This window comes from Aethalodelphis obliquidens, unplaced genomic scaffold (assembly GCF_003676395.1).
Source record: "Aethalodelphis obliquidens isolate GAN/ISIS:26980383/991018 unplaced genomic scaffold, ASM367639v1 scaffold36, whole genome shotgun sequence".
In the NCBI taxonomy this organism is placed as follows: domain Eukaryota; kingdom Metazoa; phylum Chordata; class Mammalia; order Artiodactyla; family Delphinidae; genus Aethalodelphis; species Aethalodelphis obliquidens.
The window spans coordinates 1,190,037-1,216,530 of record NW_020837980.1 but is presented as its reverse complement, the minus strand read 5'-3'; the positions used below and the strand labels follow the sequence as shown (position 1 = coordinate 1,216,530).

Sequence of the window (26,494 nt, the reverse complement as noted above, 5' to 3'; positions counted from 1 at the left end):
AATTTATTTTTGAGGCCCAAAAAGCACTTATTTAGCACTTCCATTAATAGAGCTAAAGGAAGTTATTTAGTAGGATTTGTATCAAACATTCAACTATCAACTCAATTCAATTAATATGTAATGAACTCTTTCTGGTAGGGATGTTTAGCTTATACTAGAAATCCTGGGAACTGCACAATCAAACTCCATTTGTCACCTCAGTAGATTATCTAAAGAAGACAGTGGTTTCTGTGGCATCAATACCACAGAATATTCTCTGTCCTTAGCTTCCTTCTTCCTACACAAGAGAAGAGGAAGTTCATAAACAATGGATTATTTCCTTGACACAGAGCCACACATCCTCCCAACATTTCTGGCTACCACACACCCTAACCTCGATCACTCTATTACCCAAGTTTCCTGTGAACGACCAGCAGCTTCTTTGCTTTGCTAGTGATTTTCACTTTGCTGGGAATAACTTTCATTCTCCTTCAAAACGCTAGTCCAAAGCCTAAATCTCTTTTAAGGTCCACAGTGAAATATATCTCCTCATGAAGTCTTTTCTGAGTGTAAAACAGAATAATCTGTTTGATTCTCTTTCGTGGTTCATAACTGTTTTTTAATAAAGAAAATGTTAGGTTCTAAACATGAGGTTTGGTTGCTATTTTTTTGTTTTTGTTTTTTTTTAATGCCAACCATCACATAATTGTTCACGTTTTAGTAGATGGAAAATAAAATTCACAACCTCTCTAGACTGTGATTCACCCTGGTTGGTACTTGAAGGCTGCCCTCTAAATGTTGGCTGAATGAATGAATGAATGAATAAGTGATATCACTCTTAATTTCTGTAGGTGTTTTAATATAAGTCATGGATATGAAAGGAAATCTCTCATGGGACATGACAGCATGCTGGCAGAAGGGTAGTACGGTGCAACCCTTCATATAGTTTTATAAAGTTAAAATATATTGAGATAGAAAAATGTGATATTTTGAGATATAAATGGATAGAGAGGATATAATGACAACATTTTTATAGAAAAAAAAGAATACTGTTGTATAATAAAGGATGGCAAAAGTGCAACATATATTCAGTTCAACTTAAACAATATTTATGGAGTACTTCTTTTAAATAAGTATGAAGACTGTCAACTATTATCATTAAAAAAACTTTTATATGATATATTAGAAAGGGTTAAGTTCTTTGGACCTTAGTTTCATCATCCGTAAAACTGAGATTTAGTAGCCAATAATACCTAAAAATACCCCAAAACCTAAGGTTTTTGTGAGAATAAATTAAAAATGTCTACTACCTGGGACACTGAAGATACTTAAAAGTTTCCCCAAGGCAATACTACTGATGATTACACTCAGTAATGTTTCTTGCACTCTGTAATGTGTTCATGGAGCTTTAGCCGAGAGCTGATGAACCATTTTCATTTCATTTTCAATGAACTATCTTCTCTTCTATCATACGTACTATTCATTTAAATGAAACTAGTCCTCCTTTCTCCATGCTTCAAGAATTACCAAAACCATTAGTTTAGTTCTATCTGATTATTTTAGTTTTCCAATCCATGCACAGAAGGGAGATATTTATTTTTCCAAATCAGTATTTGAGTAGAAATATAAAATGGAGAACTGAAAAACATATCCAGTCATGCTTTTTTCTTTTTTGGGGGTGTAGAGGGACAGGTAAGCTAGGAAGCTCGTATTGAGAGAGGTCCAGGTGATGGAAGCTGCATAGAACTTCTAACTAAAAATATTAACCAAAAGCCTCAGAATCATTTCCACTTCAGAAAAAAGGAATTCAAACTTGACTTGAATCTGGGGTCTAAGCTAGCAGTAATAATGTTCCTTGAAAGCCCTCTCAGATAACAATGAGCCCATCAATCATTTGTTCCAGGAAACCTCAGAAAAAACAGATGATATTAACACATCTGGCTGGGGTGCACTGTGCTACCCCCTGTAATAGTCAGTAAGCACTACCTGTTATTTGTTTCTTAGTCTCCAAGTCTCTGGTTTGCTTCAGCACCTGGAGCAGCCGAGGTACTCCACTGAGTTCAGCTACCTCCAATTTGTTGTCATTATCTTCAAACACCAAGTTTCTCAAGGCCCCACACACAGCTCGCTGGATATCTTCATTCTGAATTTTGAGGAGCTGTAGAAGCTTGGGGATGCCATGAAGCTGGTTAACCTGGGGAAGAAGGAGATGCATATTTCAGATATTTATTAATTTTGATGTGGCATTAAAAATCTTCAATGTAATATGAATGAACAGATGAAGTTCACTGACTTTGTTGATAACTCCCACCAATCAATGTGTGGCACAACCTGGGACTCCAGTGTACAATATACCCCTGCTCTAAGGCAGTATCTCTCATCAAGGAGCTTAGAATAAATCTGCGAAATTAAGACTGAAACCTATGAAAAAATTAAAGGGCAAAGTTAAGTGATAAAGGGTTGAATAAGTGATAAGTGGATAGAAAGAGTTGAATAATAAAAGCCTTAATCATAATGAAGATGAAGAGAACTGGGAATCAGAGAAATAAAGTTTTATGGAAGAATATTATATTACACGAATTTTTTCCAGGACAGAACTATACAGTCAAAATAATATTTTATTTATTTTTGGCTGGATTGGGTCTTGGTTGCTGCGCATGGGCTTTCTCTAGTTGCAGCAAGCAGGGGCTATTCTTCGTTGCAGTGCGTGAGCTTCCCATTGTGGTGGCTTCTCTTGTTGCACAGCATAGGCTCTAGGCACGCGGGCTTCAGTAGTTGCAGCACGTGGGCTCAGTAGTTGTGGCTCGTGGGCTCTAGAGTGCAGGCTCAGTAATTGTGGCGCACGGGTTTAGTTGCTCCATGGCATGTAGGATCTTCCCGGACTAGGGCTCGAACCCGTGTCCCCTGCATTGGCAGGCGGATTCTTAACCACTGCGCCACCAGGGAAGTCCTATACAGTCAATATAAATAATAGAAATCACTCCCATCAGCAGTAGAAATAAAAATTCATTTACCATGGCAACTGCAGTAGCAATGCAAAACTAACCTTAAATGCAAGCTATTTTTTTTTAATCGAGGTATAAATGACATATAACATTATATTAGTTTCAGGTGCAGAACATAATGATTCGATATCTGTACGTGTTGTAAAATGATCATAATAAGTCTATTTAACATCCATCACCACACATAGTTAATTTTTTTTGTGGTAAGAACTCTTAAGATCTATTCTCTTAGAAACTTTTTACAGTCACCATGCTGTACATTACATTCCCATGACTTGTTTATTTTATAATTGGAAGAGTGCAAGCTATTTTTATGATCAATTGCTTTCAGTATTTAAAGACACTGAAATAAATTATGCAAGCATTTTAGGTAAATAACATAACTTTACGCTTTTTAATGTGCTATTTTCTTTTCTTTTTTTTTTTTTTTTTTGCAGTACTCGGGCCTCTCACTGTTGTGGCCTCTCCCGTTGCAGAGCACAGGCTCCAGACGCGCAGGCTCAGCGGCCATGGCTCACGGGCCCAGCTGCTCCGCGGCATGCGGGATCCTCCCGGACCAGGGCACGAACCCGTGTCCCCTGCATCGGCAGGCAGACTCTCAACCACTGCGCTACCAGGGAAGCCCTAATGTGCTATTTTAAAAATATTTCTTCTATACACATATGCAAGAAAGGGCATGATATTAGAGAAAGAACCAGAGGGTCAGAACTAGGAATAAAAAAGAAAAATAGAAGGTTTTGATTCTGAAACCTAAGGCTGTTTAAGAAGAGGCCAAATAATGAGTCTGAATAAAGTGACTTTGTGTTTTAGGCTGCAAATGTTATCTAAAGAAATCAGGAGGAGGATGCAGCATTGCTGAAGAGAAATGTTAAGTTGCAGACTGAGGGCTTTCTTTCTCAGAGGCTTCCACTAGCATCTGATTAAAATTTTTTTAAGTTGGTAAGAGCTTTTTGGTAAAGATCTCAGTCATTTTCACCATCTTAATGCAGACATTTTTAGGAATTAAGTTGCTGTGAATGAGCATAAGTTTCCCATTCAGATGATGTTCATCACTTATGAATGATGCCCTAACTGCACAACAGTTCCCACTCAGGAGAGAGCTGCACACCTGGTCCAGTGGCACATTTCACATTTTCTATGTCTCTCATAGACAGACAAATGGAATTTAAGACACTGTCTTCCAATCTTACATCTTCCTTTGTTAGGACTGGGGAGTAGACTAGCAAGTCAGGAATAAAAGTCAAGGTTGTAAAATAATCTAGTAAAAATAATAAACATAATAATAACCACAATACTAACAAAATAACAACTCTTCCTCCCACTTCTGTCATTAGGAGGTGTTGGCATAGTGTTAAGAATTTTATATACATTCTCTAATCAATAACTTGCAAGAACCTTAAGAGGAAAATACTCTTTTGGTCCCTTTAAGGCTTCAGTGGCAGCAGTAAGGAAGAATACTTCCACTTTTGGCTCCCTTCAGAGGAGACATTTGCAGAACAGGAGACAACTGGAAGACTGGCTATGTCTAAAGCCATTCTAATGTATTTGTATGAAAATGCTAATGATAGCTATCAATAAGATCTGGTCCAGCAGATCATCTATTTGATCACTTCATCTATTCCTATTATTACACTTCCTTAAAAGCAGAAAGGCACAACTTATTTGAAAACAGCCTGTAACTCATGTTTTTCACTAATTCTGTCAATTTCTATTTCATAGTTAGGTTTTATGATGGTTGAATTCATACGCTCTAGACTTCATAAATGGCAGCTAGACGATAGAAATATTTCATTACTTAATTTACAACTAATAAGTTGCCTTCTTCAAAATATGATGTGAAATGGCCTCCTGGCTAAATTGCATTTCCAGCTGTGATGATAGCATGAGTGAGAAGTGGCTAGTGGAAGCCTCTACTGCCCTGCCTGGGTGGCATGAATGGCTGTCTTCTGCTAATAGCACTCTAACCCATTCCCTTACCCTGTCACCTTTATCCCCTTGGCTTTCAGCACTTGCTCCAGCCTGGAAAGAAGGAACTGCAGACACCTGATACTCAGATAAATGCTGAAATCCAGCTACAGCTCTGCTCACTGTAGAATGTGACCTCCTAGTATCTGGCACCTACCTCACATTTAAAAATAGATTTTAGTTACCTTTATCCATTTTATCAAATAGATATATATCATATCAAATACAAGAAGTTGGTAATATTCTGCTCATTGCTTATAACTAGGGCAGTTGGTAGTGACTCCTATTCATATTAGTTCCAATGTTAAATGCACTGTTCTTGCCCCTCTGAATTCAGGGAAACAGGTGAGACCAGAGAGGTTGCATATGTTTGTTATACTGAATCCTCATGGGATTTGTTCCCCCTTTGGGAAAGGAAACAACCAGACTAACACAAACATCTCAGAACTTTAAAAAAAGCTTCATTTGAGATGGCTTCTAAATATGTGAAAGGGCAAAATCGCATATTAGAATTTTAACTTTCTCCTTGACTGTTCTGATTCTTTTCCCTGCCAACTCTAGAAGAATTAAATGATGAGGGTTTCTGGTGGCAAATAAGTTGAGGGAACAAACTCTGGTGGCTCCCTCATGCCTGGTGCCTTTGCTCTCAGTTCCTTTCCTATCTGGAATGCTCTGCTCACCCTGCTTTTTCCGGCAAAGTCCTACTCATCCTGCATAAGCCAGCTCAAATGTCACCTCCTCTGTGAAGTGTCACCTTCTTTCTCTCCCTTCCCTCCCATTAGAATTAATCACTCCTTGCAAATTGGTATAACCTTTCAGGAAGGCAATTGTCAATATGTGTCAAAAACTTCAAACATATTCACTTTTAGTCAACTTCATTAGGAAATAATTTGAAATGCAGACACGGACTAACATGATAATAGTAACTAAATTATTTATAATATGGAAAAATAAGAAAGCATAAATGTCCAAAGATGGGGGAAGACTGGTTAATGATTAATTGTCACATATCCATAATACTGAGGTGTCCACAGGAGAGGCACAGCAATGTTTGAACTGACATTTTATTTGTCATATAGTTCCCTCATCAGTCAAATGGGGATTGTGCAACATTAGCAGTGTGCTAGGCCCAGAGTAGTTACTCCACACATCATAGCTACTACTATGACCATTAATATGCCACCATTAAAATGAAGTTTACAATATATATATATTTTTGGCCATGCAGTGGCACGACCAGGAATCAAACCCGTGCCCCTGCAGTGGAAGCGCAGAGTCCTAACCACTGGACCACCAGGGACCACCACTTTACAAAATATTTTTAATGTTATGAGAAAATGCTTGAGGCAATGTTATTGAAAAAGTTGAATAAAATATCTAATGCATTTCTGCTCACAGACATAAAGGAGGGAATGAAACTAGGGGGTTTGGGAGAAATGGTGAGGTTATAATGTATGAATGGGGCATGCTACTCTGTATTTTTTTAAACAACAAGCATGTATTTAGGCATGCTTTTTAAAAACAAAACATCCCCATAAACAAAGCTAAATATTCAATTTGATGACAGCTGTGTACATGTATGCATTAAAAAAATCAGAGAGCAATACCAAATGATAACAATAGAAGGACTGCGGGCTTTTTTCCTTTTTTCTTTCTTAATTTCTCAAATTTCTTATAATGAGTTTGTATTAGTTTTACAATAAGATTTTGCAAGACAGTTATTGCAGTCACCGCTTTGGTGATGAGATTTGAAGCAGGCATGGAAACAAAACCAGCTTAAGAAGGGTCTTGCAGATTAAATTAAGGGATTTGTCCTTTATATTGCAGGCAAGCAGGGCAGATATTGGAAAGGTCTTGCTGGATGCTGTGAAGAGACTGGGATTAGGAGTAGATAAGAATGGAGGCAGAGAGATTAATTAGGAGGCAGCTGGATTAAAAGGATGATGGTAACAGGGATCAGCATCATGATTAGGGAGAGCAAGATGTAGGCAGATTCAGGACACTTTTAAAATATTTATTTATTTATTTTTTGGCTGTGTTGGGTCTCAGTTGCGGCATGCGGGATCTTTGTTGAGGCATGTGGGATCTTGTGTTGTGGTGCTCTGGCTCTTCGTTGTGGTGCACGGGCTTCTCTTTAGTTGTGGCATGCAGGTTTTCTCTTCTCCAGTTGTGGCGCGCGGGCTCCAGGGCACATGGGCTCTGTAGTTTGTGGCATGCTGACTCTCTCGTTGAGGCGCGTGAGCTCACTAGCTGTGGCGTGCGGGCTTAGTTGCCCCGTGGCATGTGGGATCTTAGTGCCCCGACCAGGGATTGAACCCACGTCCCCTGCATTGAAAGGCAGATTCTCTGCCACTGGACCACCAGGGAAGTCCCCAGGACACTTTTAAAAGCAGCCTTAATAGGACTTGAAGACTGCATGAACGTGAGAAGTAAGGAAGAAAGAAGGTTCAAAGTCTCTGTTTCTATTTTGGTGTCAAACTACCTGGGTGAACTACCACTCACAGAGGAGTGAGTTATTATTTCAGGGCAAGCATTGTATGATTATCTGATTGCATTCTCACAACAACTCTTTGTAGTAGGACTATTAGTTCCAGTTTAAAGGAAAGCTGAGGTTTAGAGTGGTAAAATATCTTGCCCAAGGTCACCCAGGTAATTAGGTTGCTGGGATTCACACCCAGCCCCTGGCTACTCTTGAGAGTCAATGCTTAAACCACCACATGCCCTACCTGCCAACCCAGCAGAAAGAACAAGTTTAGAAGGAGAACTGACTGGACAGTAGAGAAAAAACAGCAATGAAGATAATGTGTTCATTTTTAGATAAGTTGATATTGAGTTCAGTGGGATGTCTAGCAAATAGACGGACATGTGGTTTGGAACCCAGGGAAAGGTAAGGTCTGGAGATGCTGTGAGCCATTAGCACTCAGATTACACATTAGTGAAAGCCAGAGGAGTAGATGAGGTGGGTCAGGAGATGGTGTCAAATAAGAAAAGTCCCAGGAAAGCATCTAGGGAACATAAACATTTAAGGTACAGGTTAAGGATAATTTTTTTTTTTTTAAACAGAGGAAACCTGAAGGAGCCAGATAAATGGAAAAAGAGCCAGGAGACTCTGGGGCCAAAAGAAGAAAGTTTCAAAAAGGAATGAGGGATTGACAGTGTTAAATGCTGAGTCTTAATCAAATAAAATAATAACTGAAAAGTTGCCATTGAAGTTTATGATTTAAAATTTTGATCTTTATATTCAAACTGTAACTGTTTTTTGTAAATAACATTAAAAAACTATAGTACCATTCTTAATATTAATGGGATTTTGTTAATGCCCTTGGGTTATATTTTCACTTCTTAGATTTTCTACCAAGCATATACATGTATAGGTTTCATATAGTTTTCATGTTTCATTACTTTTAAAACCAGTGTTTGTTCTAGCTTTATTACAATGAATAAGAGCTAAGAAGGCAAGCATAGGTTTAATCCTATATGCAAGCAAAATGGTATTTACAATCAAATTAGTAATTTAGGGGATAGTGGAAATCTAGCCCAACTTGGGTAACAAGAGAAAATTTCATGTAATTCCACATTATAAAATGAAAGCATGTATAAAAATGCTGAGTTTTAAAAATTGGGAATAAAAAAAGATTTGTGTATAAAGAAGGTTTATTACTAGCTAAATATATTATTTTTAAAAATGCTTACTGGGCTTCCCTGGTGACGCAGTGGTTGAGAGTCCGCCTGCCGATGCAGGGGACACGGGTTCGTGCCCCGGTTGGAGAAGACCCCACATGCCGCGGAGCGGCTAGGCCCGTGAGCCATGGCCGCTGAGCCTGCGTGTCCAGAGCCTGTGCTCCGCAATGGGAGAGGCCACAACAGTGAGAGGCCCGTGTACCGCAAAAAAATAAAAAATAAAAAAAAAATAAAAATGCTTACTTATTTTTTCCATGGAATAAACATAGGCAAAGGGTCAGTGAGAAATACCCAAAACGTACATAACTTTTAAAAGTAAAATAGATGGGATAGGTCTTTTGAAGCAATACATAAAATACAGATATCATGAAGAAAAATATTGACAAATTTACTTCATAAGAATTTAAAATTAGGGACTTCCCTGGTGGCACAGTGGTTAAGAATACACCTGCCAGTGCAGGGGACACGGGTTCGAGTCCTGGTCCGGGAGGATCCCACATGCTGCAGAGCAACTAGGCCCGTGTGTCACAACTACTGAGCCAGTGCTCTAGAGCCCGCGAGCCACAACTACTGAGCCCATGTGCCACAACTACTGAAGCCCACACTCCTAGAGCCTGTGCTCCGCAACAAGAGAAGCCACGGTGATGAGAAGCCCGTGCACCACAACAAAGAGTGGCCCTCACTTGCCGCAACTAGAGAAAGCCCGCACTCAGTAACAAAGACCCAATGCAGCCAAAAAGAAAGAAAGAAAGAAAGAAAAGAATTTAAAATCATGCACAATGAAAGATATCATAAGCAAAGTTAGGAAACAACACTGTCACATATGTAGCAATGGATTAACGTGCATAATAGGTAAAGAACTCTTACAAATAATTAAGAAACAGACACACGTCTTGGGACTTCCCTGGTGGCACAGCGGGTAAGACTGCGCTCCCAATGCAGGGGGCCCAGGTTCGATCCCTGGTCAGGGAACTGGATCCCACATGCATGCCGCAACTAAGAGTTCGCATGCCACAACTAAGAAGCCAGTGAGCTGCAACTAAGGAGCCTGAGAGCTGCAACTGGGGAGCCCGCCTGCCACAACTAAGACTCGGTGCAACCAAAATAAATGAATAAATAAATAAATAAATAAATATTTTTAAAAAAGAAACAGAAACACGTCTTAGAAAAAATAGTCAATGAATTAAAAAATGACAACTGACTGAATAAATACAAAGTCAAAAAAACATCAAAAATGCTCATCTTCATGAATAATTAATGAAATGTAAGTGAAAAAAAATTAGTGGAAGCTCATTTGTCTGACTTACTAACTGATCTGCAGGATTAATCACATTCTCTCTTCCCTCTGTGACATCCACGGATTTTGAGTACTATCAAAGCTGTAGGTTAGTATATGTTGGTCTTTGCATTCTTATTTCTTCTAGTTTACCAAGAATAACTTAGGTTTCTTACCCAATGCATTTATGTCAGTTATACTTGTTATTGTAATTATGTAATTTACTTACCTATTCTGAAAAAGCTCTGTGTCTCTGAAAACTAATTTGAATGCTTTAGAAAGACTAGATAAAGGTGAAGAGCTTTAAAAAGCTCTGTAATTGGTTGTGGAAGAAATTAACCTGAAAGACTAGGTAAAAATATAAGAATCTAGAAGGATATGAACTCAGATGAATAAGGGCCACTAAGTTCTCATCTCACTCCAAAAAAACTAAAAATGGCAAATGAAACATAATCGGCATAGTTTATGTACGAAAGACAATGACAAACTCTGTAAGTGTGTGTGTGTGTGTGTGTGTGTGTGTGTGTATAATTTTTTAAAAGAATTTCTCTGTAACTCTGATTACCTGATCAGTTATTCGTCTTGAGTTCCAGAAATAGCGAATTTCTTCTATAAAGAGATACCTTTCTTTCTCCTTATCAGATTAACAAAAATGAACAAAAAAGAATAATATCTTGTGGTAGTAATGGTGCATGTAAATAGGCACTTTGACACCATGCTGGTGGGAGTGTAAATTTGTATAATTTGGGGGAAGATTTATAGGAGGCTATTTATCAAAATTAAAAGTGAGTCACTAGTAATGAGGACTGGATTTACCTACCATTTGAACAATTTTAAAAACCAGACAAAACATACAATAGTTTCAATAACTGGACATGAGGCAATGATGGAGAGTGATCCCTAAGAGATGGAGAACAAGCAAGGACAGCCCTACTGCTGCCTCAGATCACAGTCTAGAGAGAGTTCCCAGGCTGTGGTGCGATTTGGGAAAACCTAAGTGGAATTCAACAAGCAGAGCTGAGGAGAAAGAGTGAAGAATCCAAGAAGAACAAAGAGGCTAGTGTTTGGGGACCCTCTGCAGATCTCAGGAGTTCTCTTTCTGTGCCGCTCTTTTCTTACTGTTACTCCTCCCTGCATTTAGTATTCAGTAGAGTATTAATCAGTTCATCTTTGTGAGGAAGTTGCCTGAGGCCAGGGAAGTAACTGCCTAAAAAAGTTACTGCTCCTCATGCTCACACAGGCCCGTGAACAGGGCCTGTTCTCACTAGCCAGCCAGAAAGCCTCATAATTCATAGTACATTGGGTAGAGTTCTCAGAAGTGTCTTGCCTTAAGAAGTGGGGACTAATTAGTTCTAGAATAAATGCTGCTCTGGTCCCACCAACAAATCTTAAAAGCAAGATTTGAAAGAGTCAAACTGTTTTCAAGTAATTTAATTGTATCCTTGAGTTTGTGAAGAAAACTCAAGAACAGCTACAAATATAAAAATGTCCAGCATCCAACAAGATAAAATTCATAATACCTGGCATTCGATAAAAAATTTCCAGGCATGCAAAGAAGAAAAATATTATCCATAATGAGAAGTAAAAACAATCAAATGAAACCCACTCAGAATGTAAATTGGTGCAGCCACTATGGAAAACAGTATGGAAGTTCCTCAAGTAACTGAAAATAGAGTTGCCATATGATTCAGCAATCCCACTCCTGGGCATATATCTGGACAGAACTATAATTTGAAAAGATACATGTACCCCTATGTTCATAGCAGCACTATTCACAATAGCCAAGACATGGAAACAACTGACAGATGAATGGATAAAGATGATGTGATAGATATAATGGAATACTACTCAGGCATAAAAAAGAATGAAACAATGCCATTTGCAGCAACATGGATGGACCTAGAGATGATCATACTAAGTGAGTAAGTCAGAAAGAGAAAGATAAATACCATATGATATCACTTATATGTGGAACCTAAAATATGACACAAATGAACTTACTTATGAAACAGAAATGGACTCACCGACATAGAGAACAGACTTGTGGTTGCCAAGTGGGAGGGGGAGGTAGGGGAGGAAAGGATTGGGAGTTTGGGATTAGCAGATGCAAACTATTATATATAGAATGGATAAACAATAAGATCCTACTGTACAACACAGGGAACTATATTCAGTATTCTGTAATAAACCATAATAGAAAGGAATATGAAAAAGAATACATATATGTATACCTGAATCACTTTGCTGGACAGCAGAAATTAACACAACATTGTAAATCAACTATACTTCAATAAAATAAATTTTTTTTTTTTTGCGGTATGCGGGCCTCTCACTGTTGTGGCCTCTCCCACTGCGGAGCACAGGCTCCGGACGTGCAGGCTCAGCGGCCATGGCTCACAGGCCTAGCCGCTCCGTGGCATGTGGAATCCTCCCAGACCGGGGCATGAACCCATGTCCCCTGCATCGGCAGGTGGACTCTCAACCACTGCGCCACCAGGGAAGCCCCAATAAAATAAATTTTTAAAAAATGAAACCCACCAAGAATGGACACAGATGTTAGAATTAACAGACAAGGTCATTCAAGCAGCTATTTTAACAGTCTTCCCTACGCTCAGAAATCTTCAGGAAAGATGAAACATGTTAGGTAGGGACACAGAAGATATAAAAAAGACTCAAATTTAACTTCTAGAGAGGAAAACTATAATTTATGAAATAAAAAATATACTGAATGAGATTAATGGCATATTAAACATTGCAGAAGAAAATTTTAGTATATTTAAAGCATAGAAAATGAATTTATCCAAAAAGAAACATACAGAAAAAAGAAACCAACTAAAAAAGAAAAATAAAGTACGCATGAAGCTGTGGGACAACCTCAAGCAGCCTAATATATATGTAACTGTAGTTCCCAAAGGTGGGACAGAAGAAAATTTCCCAAACAAAATTCCAAAATTTGATGAAAAGCAGAAATCAACAATTTGAGAAGTCTAATGAACTTAAGAAGCCTACGGAAAACTGCACAAAGGTACATTGTGACCAAACTGCTCAACACCAATGATTAAGATAAAATCTTAAAAGCAGCTTGGGTAGGCAGGGAGAGACACATCATGTACAGTACAAAAATAAGGAGGACAGGACATTTCTTGTCTGAAACAATGCAGGTGACAAGACAATGGCGCAACAACTTTCAAGTACTAGAATTAAAACACCATCAACCTTGGGTTCTGTTACTAGTGAAAATAACTTTCAAAAGCAAAGATGAAATTCTTTTTCAGATATTCGAAGCTGAAATAGTTAATCGGAGATTTGCATTATAATAAATGTTTTAAAAAATTCTTCAGGCAAAGGGAAATGACATCAGATGACACCTACAAAAAGAAATGAAGAGCACTGGAACAACTTAGATAAAATGAACAAAGACTTTGGTCTCTGAATGACATAAACTACCAAAACTCAATAGGAAGAAATAAATAGTCCAAATAGCCCCATATCAGTTAAAGAAATTAAATTTATAGTTAATAACCTTCTCACAAAGAAGACTTAAGGTCAAAATAGCTTCACTGGTGAATTCCACCAAACATTTAAGGAAGAAATAATACCAAGTCCAATCAAAATCTTTCAGAAAATTGAAGAGAAGAGGAAACTTTCCAATTTATTCTATTAGGCTAGTATTACCCTCAATCTAAAACTGGACAAAGACATTACAAGAAAAGAAAATCACAGGTCAATATCATTTGTAAATTAGCTTTGTAATTTCTTGACAAAATTTTAGCAAATCTAATTCAAAAATATAAAAAGTGACAGTATATCATGATCAGGTGGGTTTCATCATAGGAATGGGTAACATTTAAAAATCAAAGTAATATATCGTATTAGCAAAATTAAAATAAAAACCAGAGAAGGATTTCAATAAATGTATAAAAAGCATTTAATAAAATTCAACAGTCATTCCTGAGGGGGGAAAAATCTATTAAATTAGGGACAGAAGGGAAGTTATTTAACTTGATTCGGTGATTTATGAAAAACCTACACCAACAGCTAACATCATACTCAATGGTAAAAAGCTGAAAGCTTTTCCTCAAAGATCAGAAGCAACAAGGATGCCCACTCTCACCACTTCTGTTCAACATAGTATTGAAAGTCCTAGCCAGAGCAACTAGGCAAGAAAAAGAAATAAAAGGCATCAAATCAGAAAGGAAGAAGTAAAATCATCACTATTTGCAGATGACATGATATTATGTACAGGAAACCCTAAAGATGTCACAGAAAACTGTTAGAACTAATCAACAAATTCAGTAAAGTTGTAAGATACAAAACTAATATACAAAAATCGGTTGCATTTCTGTATACTTAATAACAAACTATCAGAAAGAGAAATTAAGAAAACAATCCCATTTACAACTGCAGCAAAAAGAATAAAATCCTAGAAATAAATTTAACCAATGAGGTGAAAGACCTGTACACTGAAAATTATAAGACACTGATGAAAGAAACTGAAGAAGACGCAAGTAAATGGAAATACATTCCATGCTCATAGACTGGAAGAATTAATATCATTAAAAACATCTATACTACCCAAAGCAATCTCCAGATTCCATGAAATCCCCATCAAGATTCCAATGGTATTTTTCATGGAAGTAGAACAAGCAATCCTAACATTTATATAGAACCACAAAAGACCCTGATAGATAAAGGAATCTTGAGAAAAAAGAACAAAGCTGGAGGCATCATGCTTCCTTGATTTCAAACTATATTAAAAAGCTATAACAATCAAACCAGTATGATTTTAGAATAAAAACAGACATATAGATCAGTGGAACAGATTAGAGAGCCCAGAAATAAACCCACACATTATGATCAATTTACAACAAAGACGGCAAGAATACACAATAAAAGGTTTTGGGGAGGCTGCACAGCCACATGCAAAAGAATGTAACTGTACCACTATCTTACACCATACACAAAAATCAACTGAAATGGATTAAAGACTTGAACGTAAGACCTGAAACCATAAAACTCCTGGAAGGAAACATAGGCTGTAAGCTCCTTGATGTTGGTCTTGGTGATGATTTTTTGGATTTGACATCCAAAGAAAGGCAACAAAAGCAAAATTAAACAAGTGGGACTATATCAAACTAAAAAGCTTCTGGCACAGCAGAAGAATAGATCAACAAAAGGCAACTTATACAATGGGAGAAAATATTTGCAAATCATATGCCTGATAAGGGATATATATAAAGTATATATACTTTATATACTTTATGTATATAAAGTATACAAAGAACTCATACAACTCAACATCAAAACAAACAACCTGATTAAAAAATGGGAAGAGGACATGAATAGACATTTTTCCAAAGAAAACAGACAGATGGCCAATAAACACATGAAAAGATGTATCACTAATCAGCATCATTAATCACAAGGAAATGAAAATCAAAACCACAATGAGATATTACCTCACACCTGTTAGAATTGCTATTACCAAAAAGACAAGAAACCCTTGTGTACTGTTGGTGGGAATGTAAATTGGAGCAGCCACTGTGGAAAATGGTAGGAGGTTCCTCAAAAAATGAAAAATAGAATAACCATATAATGCAACAATTCTACTTATAGGTATTTATCTGAAGGAAACAAAAACACTAACTCAAAAACATATATGAACCCCCGTGTTCACTGCAGCATTATTATTATTTTTTAAATAAATTTATTTATTTTTGGCTGTGTTGAGTCTTTGTTGCTGTGCACAGGCTTTCTCTAGTTGCGGGAGCGGGAGCTACTTTTCATTGCGGTGTGCGGGCTTCTCATTGCGGTGGTTTCTCATCGCAGAGCACGGGCTCTAGGTGCACAGGCTTCAGCAGTTGTGGCACATGGGCTTAGTCGTTCTGCGGCATGTGGGATCTTCCTGGACCAGGGCTCGAACCCACATGCCCTGCATTGGCAGGCAGATTCTTAACCACTGCGCCACCAGGGAAACTCGACTGCAGCATTATTTATAATAGCTAAGACATGGAAACAACCTAAGTGTCCATCGGTGGATGAATAGATAAAGAAGTTGTGGTGTGTAAATATATATATATGGAATATTATTCAGCCATAAAAAGGAAGGAATTACTGCCACTGCAACAACATGTATGGACCTTAAAAGCATTATGCTAAGTGAAATAAGTCAGACAGAGATAGACAAACACCCTATGACCTCACTCACATCTGGAATCTAAGAAACAAATAAAACAAAAAAACCCGAAAATCATAGGTACAGAGTACAGTTTGGTGGTTGCCAGAGGTGGGGAGGGGGTTTGGGGCAGGATGCAATGGGTGAAGGGGGTCAAAAGGTGCAAACGTGCTGGGGATGTAATGTACAGCATGATGACTATAATTAATAATACTGTATTCTATATTTGAAAGTTGCTAAGACAGTAGATCTTAAAACTTCTCAGGACAAGACAAAAAATTTTGTAACTATGTGTGGTGATAAATGGTAACCAGATTTATTGTGGTGATCACTGCACAATATATACATATATCATACTGTTATATTGTATACCTGAAACTAATATAATGTTATATGTCAATTATATCTCAATTAAAAAAACAAAACAAAAAGCTGGAAAAAACTGTTGTTAAAAATACTAAAGTATAAGCCTTTTCCCTTTCTTCCAAAAAAAAAAAAAAAAGCAAGAAAAGAAAAACCACAAAAATACCCCAGATTAAATTCCTCAAAAAACAACAACAAAAAAAAAACCTTACAGGTAGCATCAGACTTAATAGTGTAAGCACAACTGAATGCTTTCCCCTACAATCAGGAACAGGACATGTCCACTCTCACTTCTTTTTAACATTGTACTGGAGGTTCTAGCCAGTACTAAATTAAAAAGAAAAAAAAGACGTATAAGTCATCCAGATTAGAAAGGAAGAAACAAAACTGTCTTTATTTGCAGTTGGCATGACCTTCTATGTAGAAATGTGATGAATCTACAAATATGCTACAAGAGCTAATAAGTGAATTAGGTAATAACACAGGTACAAACCAACATATAAAAAATCAACTGCATTTCTATCTACTATCATTGAACTATAAAAAATTGAAATTGAAAAAAAAAATTGACCATTTATAAAAGCATCTAGAAATATGATATCTTTAGGGAAAGATCTGACAAAAGAATGAAAGATCTCTAGAGTAAAAACTACAAAACACTGTTGAGAGAAATTAAGGAAGACCTAAGTAAGTGGTGCAGTATACCATGTTCAGAGGTCAGAAGACTTGTTTAGATGTCAATTCTCCACATATTGATCTACAGATTCAATGCAACCTCAAAACAAAATCCCAGCAGTTTTTTAAAATATAGAAATTGACAAGCTCATTTCTAAAATTCAAATGGAAAGCAAAACACCTAGAATAGCCAAAATAACTTGAAAAAGAACAAAGTCAGAGGGCTAACGTTACCTAATTTCAAGACTTAATATAAAACTATGGTAATCAAGACAATATGGTATTTGTATAAAGATAGGGCTTCCCTGGTGGCACAGTGGTTGAGAGTTCGCCTGCCGATGCAGGGGACACGGGTTCGTGCCCCGGTCCAGGAAGATCCCACATGCCGCAGAGCGGCTGGGCCTGTGAGCTGTGGCCACTGAGCCTGTGCGTCCGGAGCCTGTGCTCCACAATGGGAGAGGCCACAGCAGTGAGAGGCCTGCGTACCGCAAAAAAAAAAAAAGATAGACAGAGATCAATGGAATAGAATACATAGTCCAGAAATAAACTCACATATATGCATATGATCAATTCCTTTACAACAAAAGTGCAAAAATAACTCAGTACCAAAAGGCTAGTCTTTTTAACAAATCCTGCCTAAACAATTGCATATACATATATTTTAACAAAAGGAATTTTGGTCCACATCTTGCAATATATACAAAAATTAACCCCAAAAGGACTGTTGATCAACTATAAAATATTATACTTAAAAAACTTCTAGAAGAAAATATAGAAGAGTATTTTTGTGAACTTGGAGTACAGAAAGATTTCTTGGATACACCATGAAAAGTATGACCCATAAGGAAAAATTGATAAATTAGACTCCATCAAAATTAAAAACTGTTAAGAGAATGAAAAAACAAAACACAACTGAGAGAAAATATTTCCAAATCATATATATGAAAAAAGATTTATATGCAGAATCTATAAAGAAATATCAGAATTCAATAAGAAAACAAAAGACCCAAATAAAAAAATGGGCAAAAGATCTGGAAACACATTTCACCAAAGAAGGTATATAGATGATAAATAAGCAAATGAAAAGATGTTCAACATCACAGGTCATTAGGAAAATGCAAATTAAAACCACAGTGAAATACTACTACAAACCTATAGGCTCTAATAAATACTGACCATGTCAAGTGTTAGGATATCAAGGAACTGGAACTCTCATACATTGCTAGTGGGAATATAAATTGGTACAGCTACTTTGTAAAACAGTTTGGCAACTCCTTAAAAAGTCATACAACTACCATATCATCCAGGCATTCCACTTCAAGGAATTTACCCCAGAGAAATTAAAACATTTGTTTGTATACATGTGTTCATAGCAGCTTTATTTGTAATAGCCAAAACTCAAATGTCCATCAACAGGTAAATAGATAAACACATTATGGTGTATCCATACAACAAAATACTACTCAGCCATACACACACACACACATCTTTTGATACATACAACATGGATGGATCTTAAAAGATTTAAGTTAAGCTGAGTAAAAGAATCCAGACAGGGCTTCCCTGGTGGCGCAGTGGTTGAGAGTCCGCCTGCCGATGCAGGGGACACGGGTTCGTGCCCCGGTCTGGGAAGATCCCACATGCCGCAGAGCGGCTGGGCCCGTGAGCCATGGCCGCTGAGCCTGCGCGTCCGGAGCCTGTGCTCCGCAACGGGAGAGGCCACAATGGTGAGAGGCCCGCGTACCGTAAAAAAAAAAAAAAAAAAAAAGAATCCAGACAAAAAATGCATATTTACTAATATGATTCCATTTATATACAAATCTAGAAAATTCAACTTATCTATAGTAACAGAAAGCAGATCACTGGTTGCCTGGGACTGGAAGTGGGTTGTGTAGGGGTGGGATGTATTGATTACCAAGGGGCACAAGGAAACTTTGGAGGTAATAGATATGCTCATTATATTGATTGTGATGATGGTTTCACAGTATCAAAACATATGTCAAAACCTTGTCATTTTGAACCTTAGCAAGTCTGTTAAAAAACTGAACAAACAAAATTGGTGCACTTATACAAGAGAAATCTATGTGGCAGTTTTAAAGAATGAAGTAGGGCTAATAAATACTGAAGATTTCCAAGATATAGTGTTAGATAAAAACATAAAGTACTGAGTACTGTAAATAACCTGTTACCATTTGTGATTTTATTTTAAACAAAAAAGGATATTCAACCAACCCATCCAATAATTGTTTCTACATGCATAACCTATCTCTGGAAAGATACCCCAAAATTGATGAGAGAGACAAAGAGAGAAGGAGGGAGGGAGGAGGAATGAGAATGGGAGGCTGAGAGAGAAAGAGGGAAATGGGGGGTAGACTGGGGTTTGGAGTAGGAGAGAAACTTATTTTTCACTGCATACCATTTTGAACTATGATTTTTTTCCCCCACAAATGTACCACTTTTTAAAACGAACATTGATTCCATTTTGGAGGATCTGTCCTATAGCAACACTGGTGGAAATGCCAGAAGATACATGTACAAAGCTATCCATTGTTGTAATATGTTAAAGAAATTGTTTAAGGAAAACAAAAATTGGAACACATTGCTTACATTTAATATATTCTTTTAAACATAGAAAATAATAGCCTAAAATGTACAGTCATTTTCTCTCTCTCACTCCCTTTCTCTCTCAGAAAAATCTGAAACTATACAGACTGATATAAACAATTATCTCTGGGGATGGTTCTAAAAGGTCAGACAAAGACGGCAGAGATATGTGTAGTGATTTACATTCTAAGTTTCTGGATTGTAGGAAAATTTTTTTTGGCAATCAGTGTGTATTTCCTTTTAAATTAAAAGGTCTCAATAAAGATTATTTATTTAATTTTAAAAATTGAGCTACGATTGACATAACTCAATGAAGATTTTCAAAAATTAAAATAAATTAAAATTGGTTTCAGTTTGCAGTATCACCGTAATAGATGTGAAAGTGTGCTACTTTTACATCAGACTTAATATGATATGCTCACCCTTTTCCGCGCTTCAGATTTCTGGAAGCACTCATGCTGTATGAAAGTAGCTGCAGCAGAAATCCTGGACGGCGGCATGTGATCTGCCTCAAGCATACTCACTGCTCGCTCCAGAGTCATCTCCGTGTCTGCATTCCTAGACAAACAGTCACAGATTCAGCAAAATTCCAAACCTGCCCTCTCCTGTCAACTTGATCCTCCAGAGATGACTTGGCTAATATCGTGAAGCACCTAGAACGTCTGAGCCTTGCCTCCTCTTCAGCCAGAGGAATAATCAGCCTCTGAGGTCAGAAGGTATAGGAAGCTAGCAGCAGAAACACTCCAGCTCTGGTCAGACTAGCCTCTAAAGATACCACTGAATTGAGAAGAAACTTAACTCTGTTTAAGACAAACATGTATCTTACATGAAATTTAAAAGAAATTTGGTCACAGAAATTAAAAATTATTCCTACCCTGGTAATGTCACACCTGTAAGTTAAACACCTTCCCTCAAAAATCATTAGATTTTTCTCACCAGCTGCTCAAAATCTGTTATTTCACCTGAAAATCAGTTTTAAAGAAGCATTCTAAAAGTGCGCTTATTTGATGAATATAGTAGTATGTAAACAGTACAAGCCAGGAAAACTGAGTTTGTTTGGTTAAAATAAGTCATGCTAGTGTGACAGAATCCATCAGGAAAGGTAATGATTACATGCAACAATAAAAAGCCCTTTTTAAAGACAATTTTATAAACATTCTGTTACCATTTGCTTTGCCATTGTAATGACATTCAGTTTACATCTATCTAGTAACATACTTTGTCCTCTACTAATTGCAGGTGTGTAGTGTTATGAAATCTGACTCAGTTTGATACTGACAGGATAATTTACAGAGAACAAATAAAATTGCTATGTGTAAAACAATAGCTCCCAAATGCCTCACAGAAGTGGCATTTTTTTCCTCCCCTTTTACTTCTGCCTAGAGGGTGACTAGGTTAGGTAGCCTATTACCAAGGTAGATGTGCACTTCCTTTTTTCTTTTGCACATCTGCACTTCCTTAAGTATCGCCTCAGAGAAACCATACTCAGGATGGCAACACGTTAGGACTGTGGCTAAAGACATGCTTTAAAGGTAACCTAGGACTTTTTTTTGGCTTCAAAGAAGGTTACACCTGATTCATTTCAGGTAATGGAGACTCCTAAGACATTATGGGAGGGAATTTTCCAGTACCTGCTAGCAAGAACAGTGAGGAAATTCTCTCTTACAGCTGGCTAACCCACCAATACATGCGCCTGTGTACAGAGGTGAGCATGTGTATGTTGTGAATGGCTGTGTGTGTGGGTGTGGCACAGGTGAGGATAAGAGTAATGGGCCTCATGACTAAAAACTAATTTCCACTGCTTCTGAAACACATGTTCAAACACAGAAGTGTTACCTCATGAGTATAAGGGTATTAAAAATGAAGCACTTCTGGCATCTATACTGAGAATTATATAATGATCTCATATTTTTAACTGTTGGGACTTAGCAATCAAGTTAATTGGTAAAAATGTAGGCTATTTTCACTAAAACTAGAATTTGAATCACTTTTATTTAATATAAACACCCTTTTAAAAAGAGATGGAACCTCCATCCTGTTTTCCAATAGTTAGCTAGTGGGAAGCAGTGGCATAGCACAGGGAGATCAGCTCAGTGCTTTGCGATGAACTAGAGGGGTGGGATAAGGAGGATGGGTGGGAGGCTCGAGAGGGAGGGGATATGGGGACAGGTATATGCATATTCACTGATTCACTTTGGTGTACAACAGGAACTAACACAGTACTGTGAAGCAATTATACTCCAATAAAGATCTATTAAAAAAAAAGAGATGGAAATATTTCATATGCATGGACTCCAATTCCTTTACAGGGAAATCAAAAGTGAAATTAGTTTTAAGTCTTTTACCATCCACCACTACAGGTGTTTAAACTAATGAAAGATCATTCATAACCTAAGAATAACCTCCTGTTTAACACTTCTTTTTTTTCAAGATTCAGCCATTAATGTACTTCGTAAGTCATAAATGACTCAGGAAAGTTTGAATTCCCAAGTCTCTAACACCAACAATTAATTCCATTCCTGAACATGATTCACAAAGAACTTCTGCATTCACTACCAGCCAACCTAATGCTACTTTACTTTATCATTAAAAACAATTCCAAAACATAACGAAGACTTCCTCAACAAGAAGGTCTGCCACAGCTGTCAGGGCATCAATTTCCTGTTTTGTTATTGTCTGTAAAGTCCAACTCTATAACATGGCATATGTTCTGACCTCAGTCTGACTCCATCTCCTGCCATCCTCCACCCCATCTCCTCTCCCTCCCCTGATGGACTAACCCATCCTCCAATCACACCAGACTTTTAATCCTTCTCTAAACACTGCACGCCTCTTCACAAGCCACTCTCTCTGATTTTTCTAGAAAGCCCACCCTTCTACCTAATTTTTTTTTTTTTTTTTTTGGGGGGTACGCGGCCCTCTCACTTTTTTGGCTTTTCCCTTGGCAGGCCCAGGTTCTGGACGCACAGTCTCAGCAGCCATGGCTCACGGGCCCAGCCGCTCCACGGCAAGAGGGATCTTCCCGGACCGGGGCACGAACCTGTGTCCCTTGCATCGCCAGGCGGACTCTCAACCACTGCGCCACCAGGGAAGCCCCCCTTCTACCTAATTCTTAATTTTTCAAGACTCAATTCAAATATCATCACTTCTGTGAAATCTTTCCTGTAGCCCTACTCCCAGATAGAGCTATTCTTTTCCTCCTCTATTCTCCCATAGCACTCCTCCCGTTTCCCAACAAAACTGGAGTCTGCTAGTGCAACACACAGCAGTCAATCTAATGACACAGAGTTGTGGTGAGGGAAAGTACAGCATTTACTTCAGGGCACCCAAGCAAGGAGAATGGGCAGCTCATGCTCAAAATACCAGATGGCTGTCAGGGAAGGGTTTTTGGTTTTTTTTTAAAATAAATTTATTTATTTATTTTTAGGGTTTTTGTTGCTGCACGGGCTTTCTCTAGTTGCAGTGAGTGGGGTGGGGGGGATACTCTTCATTGTGTGTGGGCTTCTCACTGCGGTGGCTTCTCTTGTTGTGGAGCATGGGCTCTAGGCATGGGCTTCAGTAGTTGTGGAATACAGGCTCATTAGTTGTGGCTCACGGGCTCAGTGTTGTAGCTCGCGGGCTGTAGAGCGCAGGCTCAGTAGTTGTGGTGCACGGGCTCAGCCGCTCCACAGCAAGAGGGATCCTCCCGGACCAGGGCTCGAACCCGTGTCCCCTGCACTGGCAGGTGGACTCTTCACCACTGCGCCACCAGGGAAGCCCCAGGGAAGGGTTTTTAAAGGCAAAATTAGGAGTGATAGTTGCAGGGTGCCTGATCAGATTGTGGACATTCTTCTGATGGTGGTGAGGTAACAGGATGATGTTCCAGGAATCTCAACAATCAACCTTCTGGTTCCAACCAGTATGGGGTCTAGGTGTTGGTGGTCAGCACATAGTCACTATCCACAATGAGTGGCGGTCCTAGTTTCTGCAGAACTCAGAGATATGTGTTAGATTGTTATCTATATCCCTTCAGGATGAACTAGGAGTACTGTGACTCCAATGTTCTAATCATTAACTACTTGAGCCGGCTCTTTGGAACTCAGAGAGGGCCTAGGAGACAAAAGCCTTTCTTCAAACAAGAAACGTGGGATATGGAGGGAATTTTGCACCCAGGCAAGGCCCTGCAGGGTCCTGCCTGGTTTCACCTCAATCTCTCTTCCTCCCTACTTCCTTCCCTGCTTCCCTTTCGTCCTTCTTTCCCCCCTTTCTGCTCACTCACAAAACATTTCTTGAAGCCTGTAGAAATGTGGGTTGGGAGATGGGGTTGGGGAGGGAAGCATCAGGATGAGCAGTTGTTCCTCGGCCCCATTATCCACTGAGCAGATTCTCCAGAAGTGAGTCTTTTCAACAACTTTAGTTAATATGTTAATATGATATCAATATATGTTTTACAAAAATGTAAAGAGGAAGCAGTGTAAAATATCACTGGTCAGAATATGAGATATTATACGAAAAAATTAAAAACGGTCCTTTTTTTTAGGTGTGCAATCCCTCAGCAACTGCATTCCTGCCAATAATAATACAGCCCTGCCCTAGGTTGGTTCCCAGATATTAGAATAGCTCTGAAGGCCAAGCAAACACCAGATGATGAATGAAGAGCTCCCTCGTGTTGTCAGATGCTTAGGAAATGCAAACCACCCTACCTCACAAAGATTTTAGGTGTGATGAAAGCACTGCTTTGGAAAGATGACTTTGGAGTGGATATGTGTCTCTAGACACAGTTTTGAGGGCACTACAAGAGTCTTAGCTGAAGCAATAAAGTTGTGAACTGGGCTGTTAAAAATGGAAATGGAAAGAAAGATATAACTAAAAGAGACTTGAGGAATCAAAGAACTAGAGAGGTTGTTAATTAAGAGGATGTGAAGGGAAGTTTTTATGACATCTTTTCTGCTCTGTGCTGCTCTATGTCACAAAGTTGACTGGTGATCCTACCAGAGATAAAGTCTCTCACCTTTCTCTCCCTCTACTAATACATCACTCTTTTGTTCTCTGAATTCCTATAGACACTAGTACAATCTAGCACTTGATGTGTCTTACTTTCTTTTTTACGGATCCTCTATGGTGCTTACTGCAGTGTTGGGTACACTGGAGCAACCTAATATTCATTTGCTGAACCACCAGTCCTCCATAGGTACAGAAATCATATTTTCAGTAAAACTGATCTACAGTGTTTTACTTGGTGATTTCTTAAACCTTTTTCATTAGTCTGATTTAGAACAGTTGTTCACTATCTCTCTTTACTCCAATGTTTTGATTTTCAGCTGCATTAGAAACTGACCAGCCATTCTTCTTTTAGAAACAAAGATCCATTGTTTAATACCTATGTCATTATGTAGGTTTATAGTTTTATCTAACTACTCTATAGGAACGTTCCACAAATATGAAAGAACACTTCCTTACATGTGGGACTTTCACTAGACATAAAAAAGCAGTTTCCAAATATAGGGACTGGATAGAGGTTGAAATGTGAGACACTGCAAGGCAAAGGAGAGCAGAGTGTGTGTTCTCAAGGGCAGAGCTCTCAGGGGGCAGCCCGGGGAACTGAAATGAGCCATGGGGCACACCAAAGGAGGAAGAGAATCAGATATGGATGCCACCTTGATCATTATAGGAAATATCCCTGACGCCCTTTCCTTTCCATACATAGCAAAAATTTCAAGAAGTGTTCATTTCTATGATTTCTGGTCTCTAGGATGGCAACTTTGGGAATCATCAAGAATAGAATTCTTTCCCTTTATTTTAAATTTCTTGACCCCAAGTATTCCTTCTAGTCTTTGAAATATGATCAATTATTGTAATAAAATCCACCCTATTAAAACAATAACTCGAATTTAGAAGGGGAACAGATAAGAAAACTAACAACCACAACATACTATTCTGGTAGACACACCCACACAATACAGCTATCTGGGGCTCCTAAACTAGATTGTGAGGGGAGTGGTCAGGGAAAGGGTGGTAACTGAGATCCAGAATCATGAGTAGTCAGCCAAAGCTACTGGGAGGAGACAGATAGATAGATAGATAGACAAAGAAAAGAAGGAAGGAGGGAAGGAGGAAAGAAAGGAAGGAAAGAAGTAGGGAAGGCAGAAAGAGAGAAAGAAAATATGTAAATAAATATTTTCCATTAAGGGAAGTAAAAGAGGTTCGAGGTGGTTTGACTGGGGATGTGTTTGGGGAAGGTGATGATGACAGGTGGAGGATAGTAGAAAGAGATGAGACTAGAGTAATAAGCATAGCTGAAAACATGGGCCTTGTGTGCCATGGTAAAAAGCACAAAAATTTGGTGGAATTATGGGAAGGTTACAAATTGGAGAGAGGAATCATCATATTTGGGAAGACTATTCTAATGGTCCTAGAAAATGGTTGAGAGAGCAAGACCAGAGGCAGAGAGACCTATGCAATAGACACAGAAAGAAGGGTAAAAATTTAAGACCCATTAAGGAGAATAAAATATGGCTTGGTGATATGTGACTATGGAGGGAAAAGATAAGAATGACTCCCAGGTTTGTAAAGATAGGACGTAAATTTAGGACTTTAGTATGAGAAGATAGAAGTAGAGGGTAGGGAAGAGCTGATAGATTTAGTTTTGAACATACTGAGTCCATGACTTTGTTAGAAATACATACAGATCTAGAGTTCAGGATGGAGGACAGAGCTGAAAATAAAACACTGGGAATCACAGGATACAAGTGCAGTACACAGGGCCTCTTTAGAAGAGCACCAAGACCAGAA

The 26,494-nt window shown here is 38.3% G+C and overlaps 1 protein-coding gene across 1 annotated transcript in view; it reads right to left on the bottom strand.

The window, feature by feature from the left end:
* PKP2 (plakophilin 2) overlaps window positions 1–26,494 on the bottom strand; it is an 83,485-nt gene that overhangs the window by 41,876 nt on the left and 15,115 nt on the right. The window contains exons 4-5 of the mRNA XM_027129259.1: window positions 20,146–20,281; window positions 1,966–2,173 (exon numbers count right to left, since the gene is read on the bottom strand). Coding sequence (XP_026985060.1) covers window positions 1,966–2,173; window positions 20,146–20,281 — 344 coding nt within the window. The remainder of the gene's footprint in view (window positions 1–1,965; window positions 2,174–20,145; window positions 20,282–26,494) is intronic.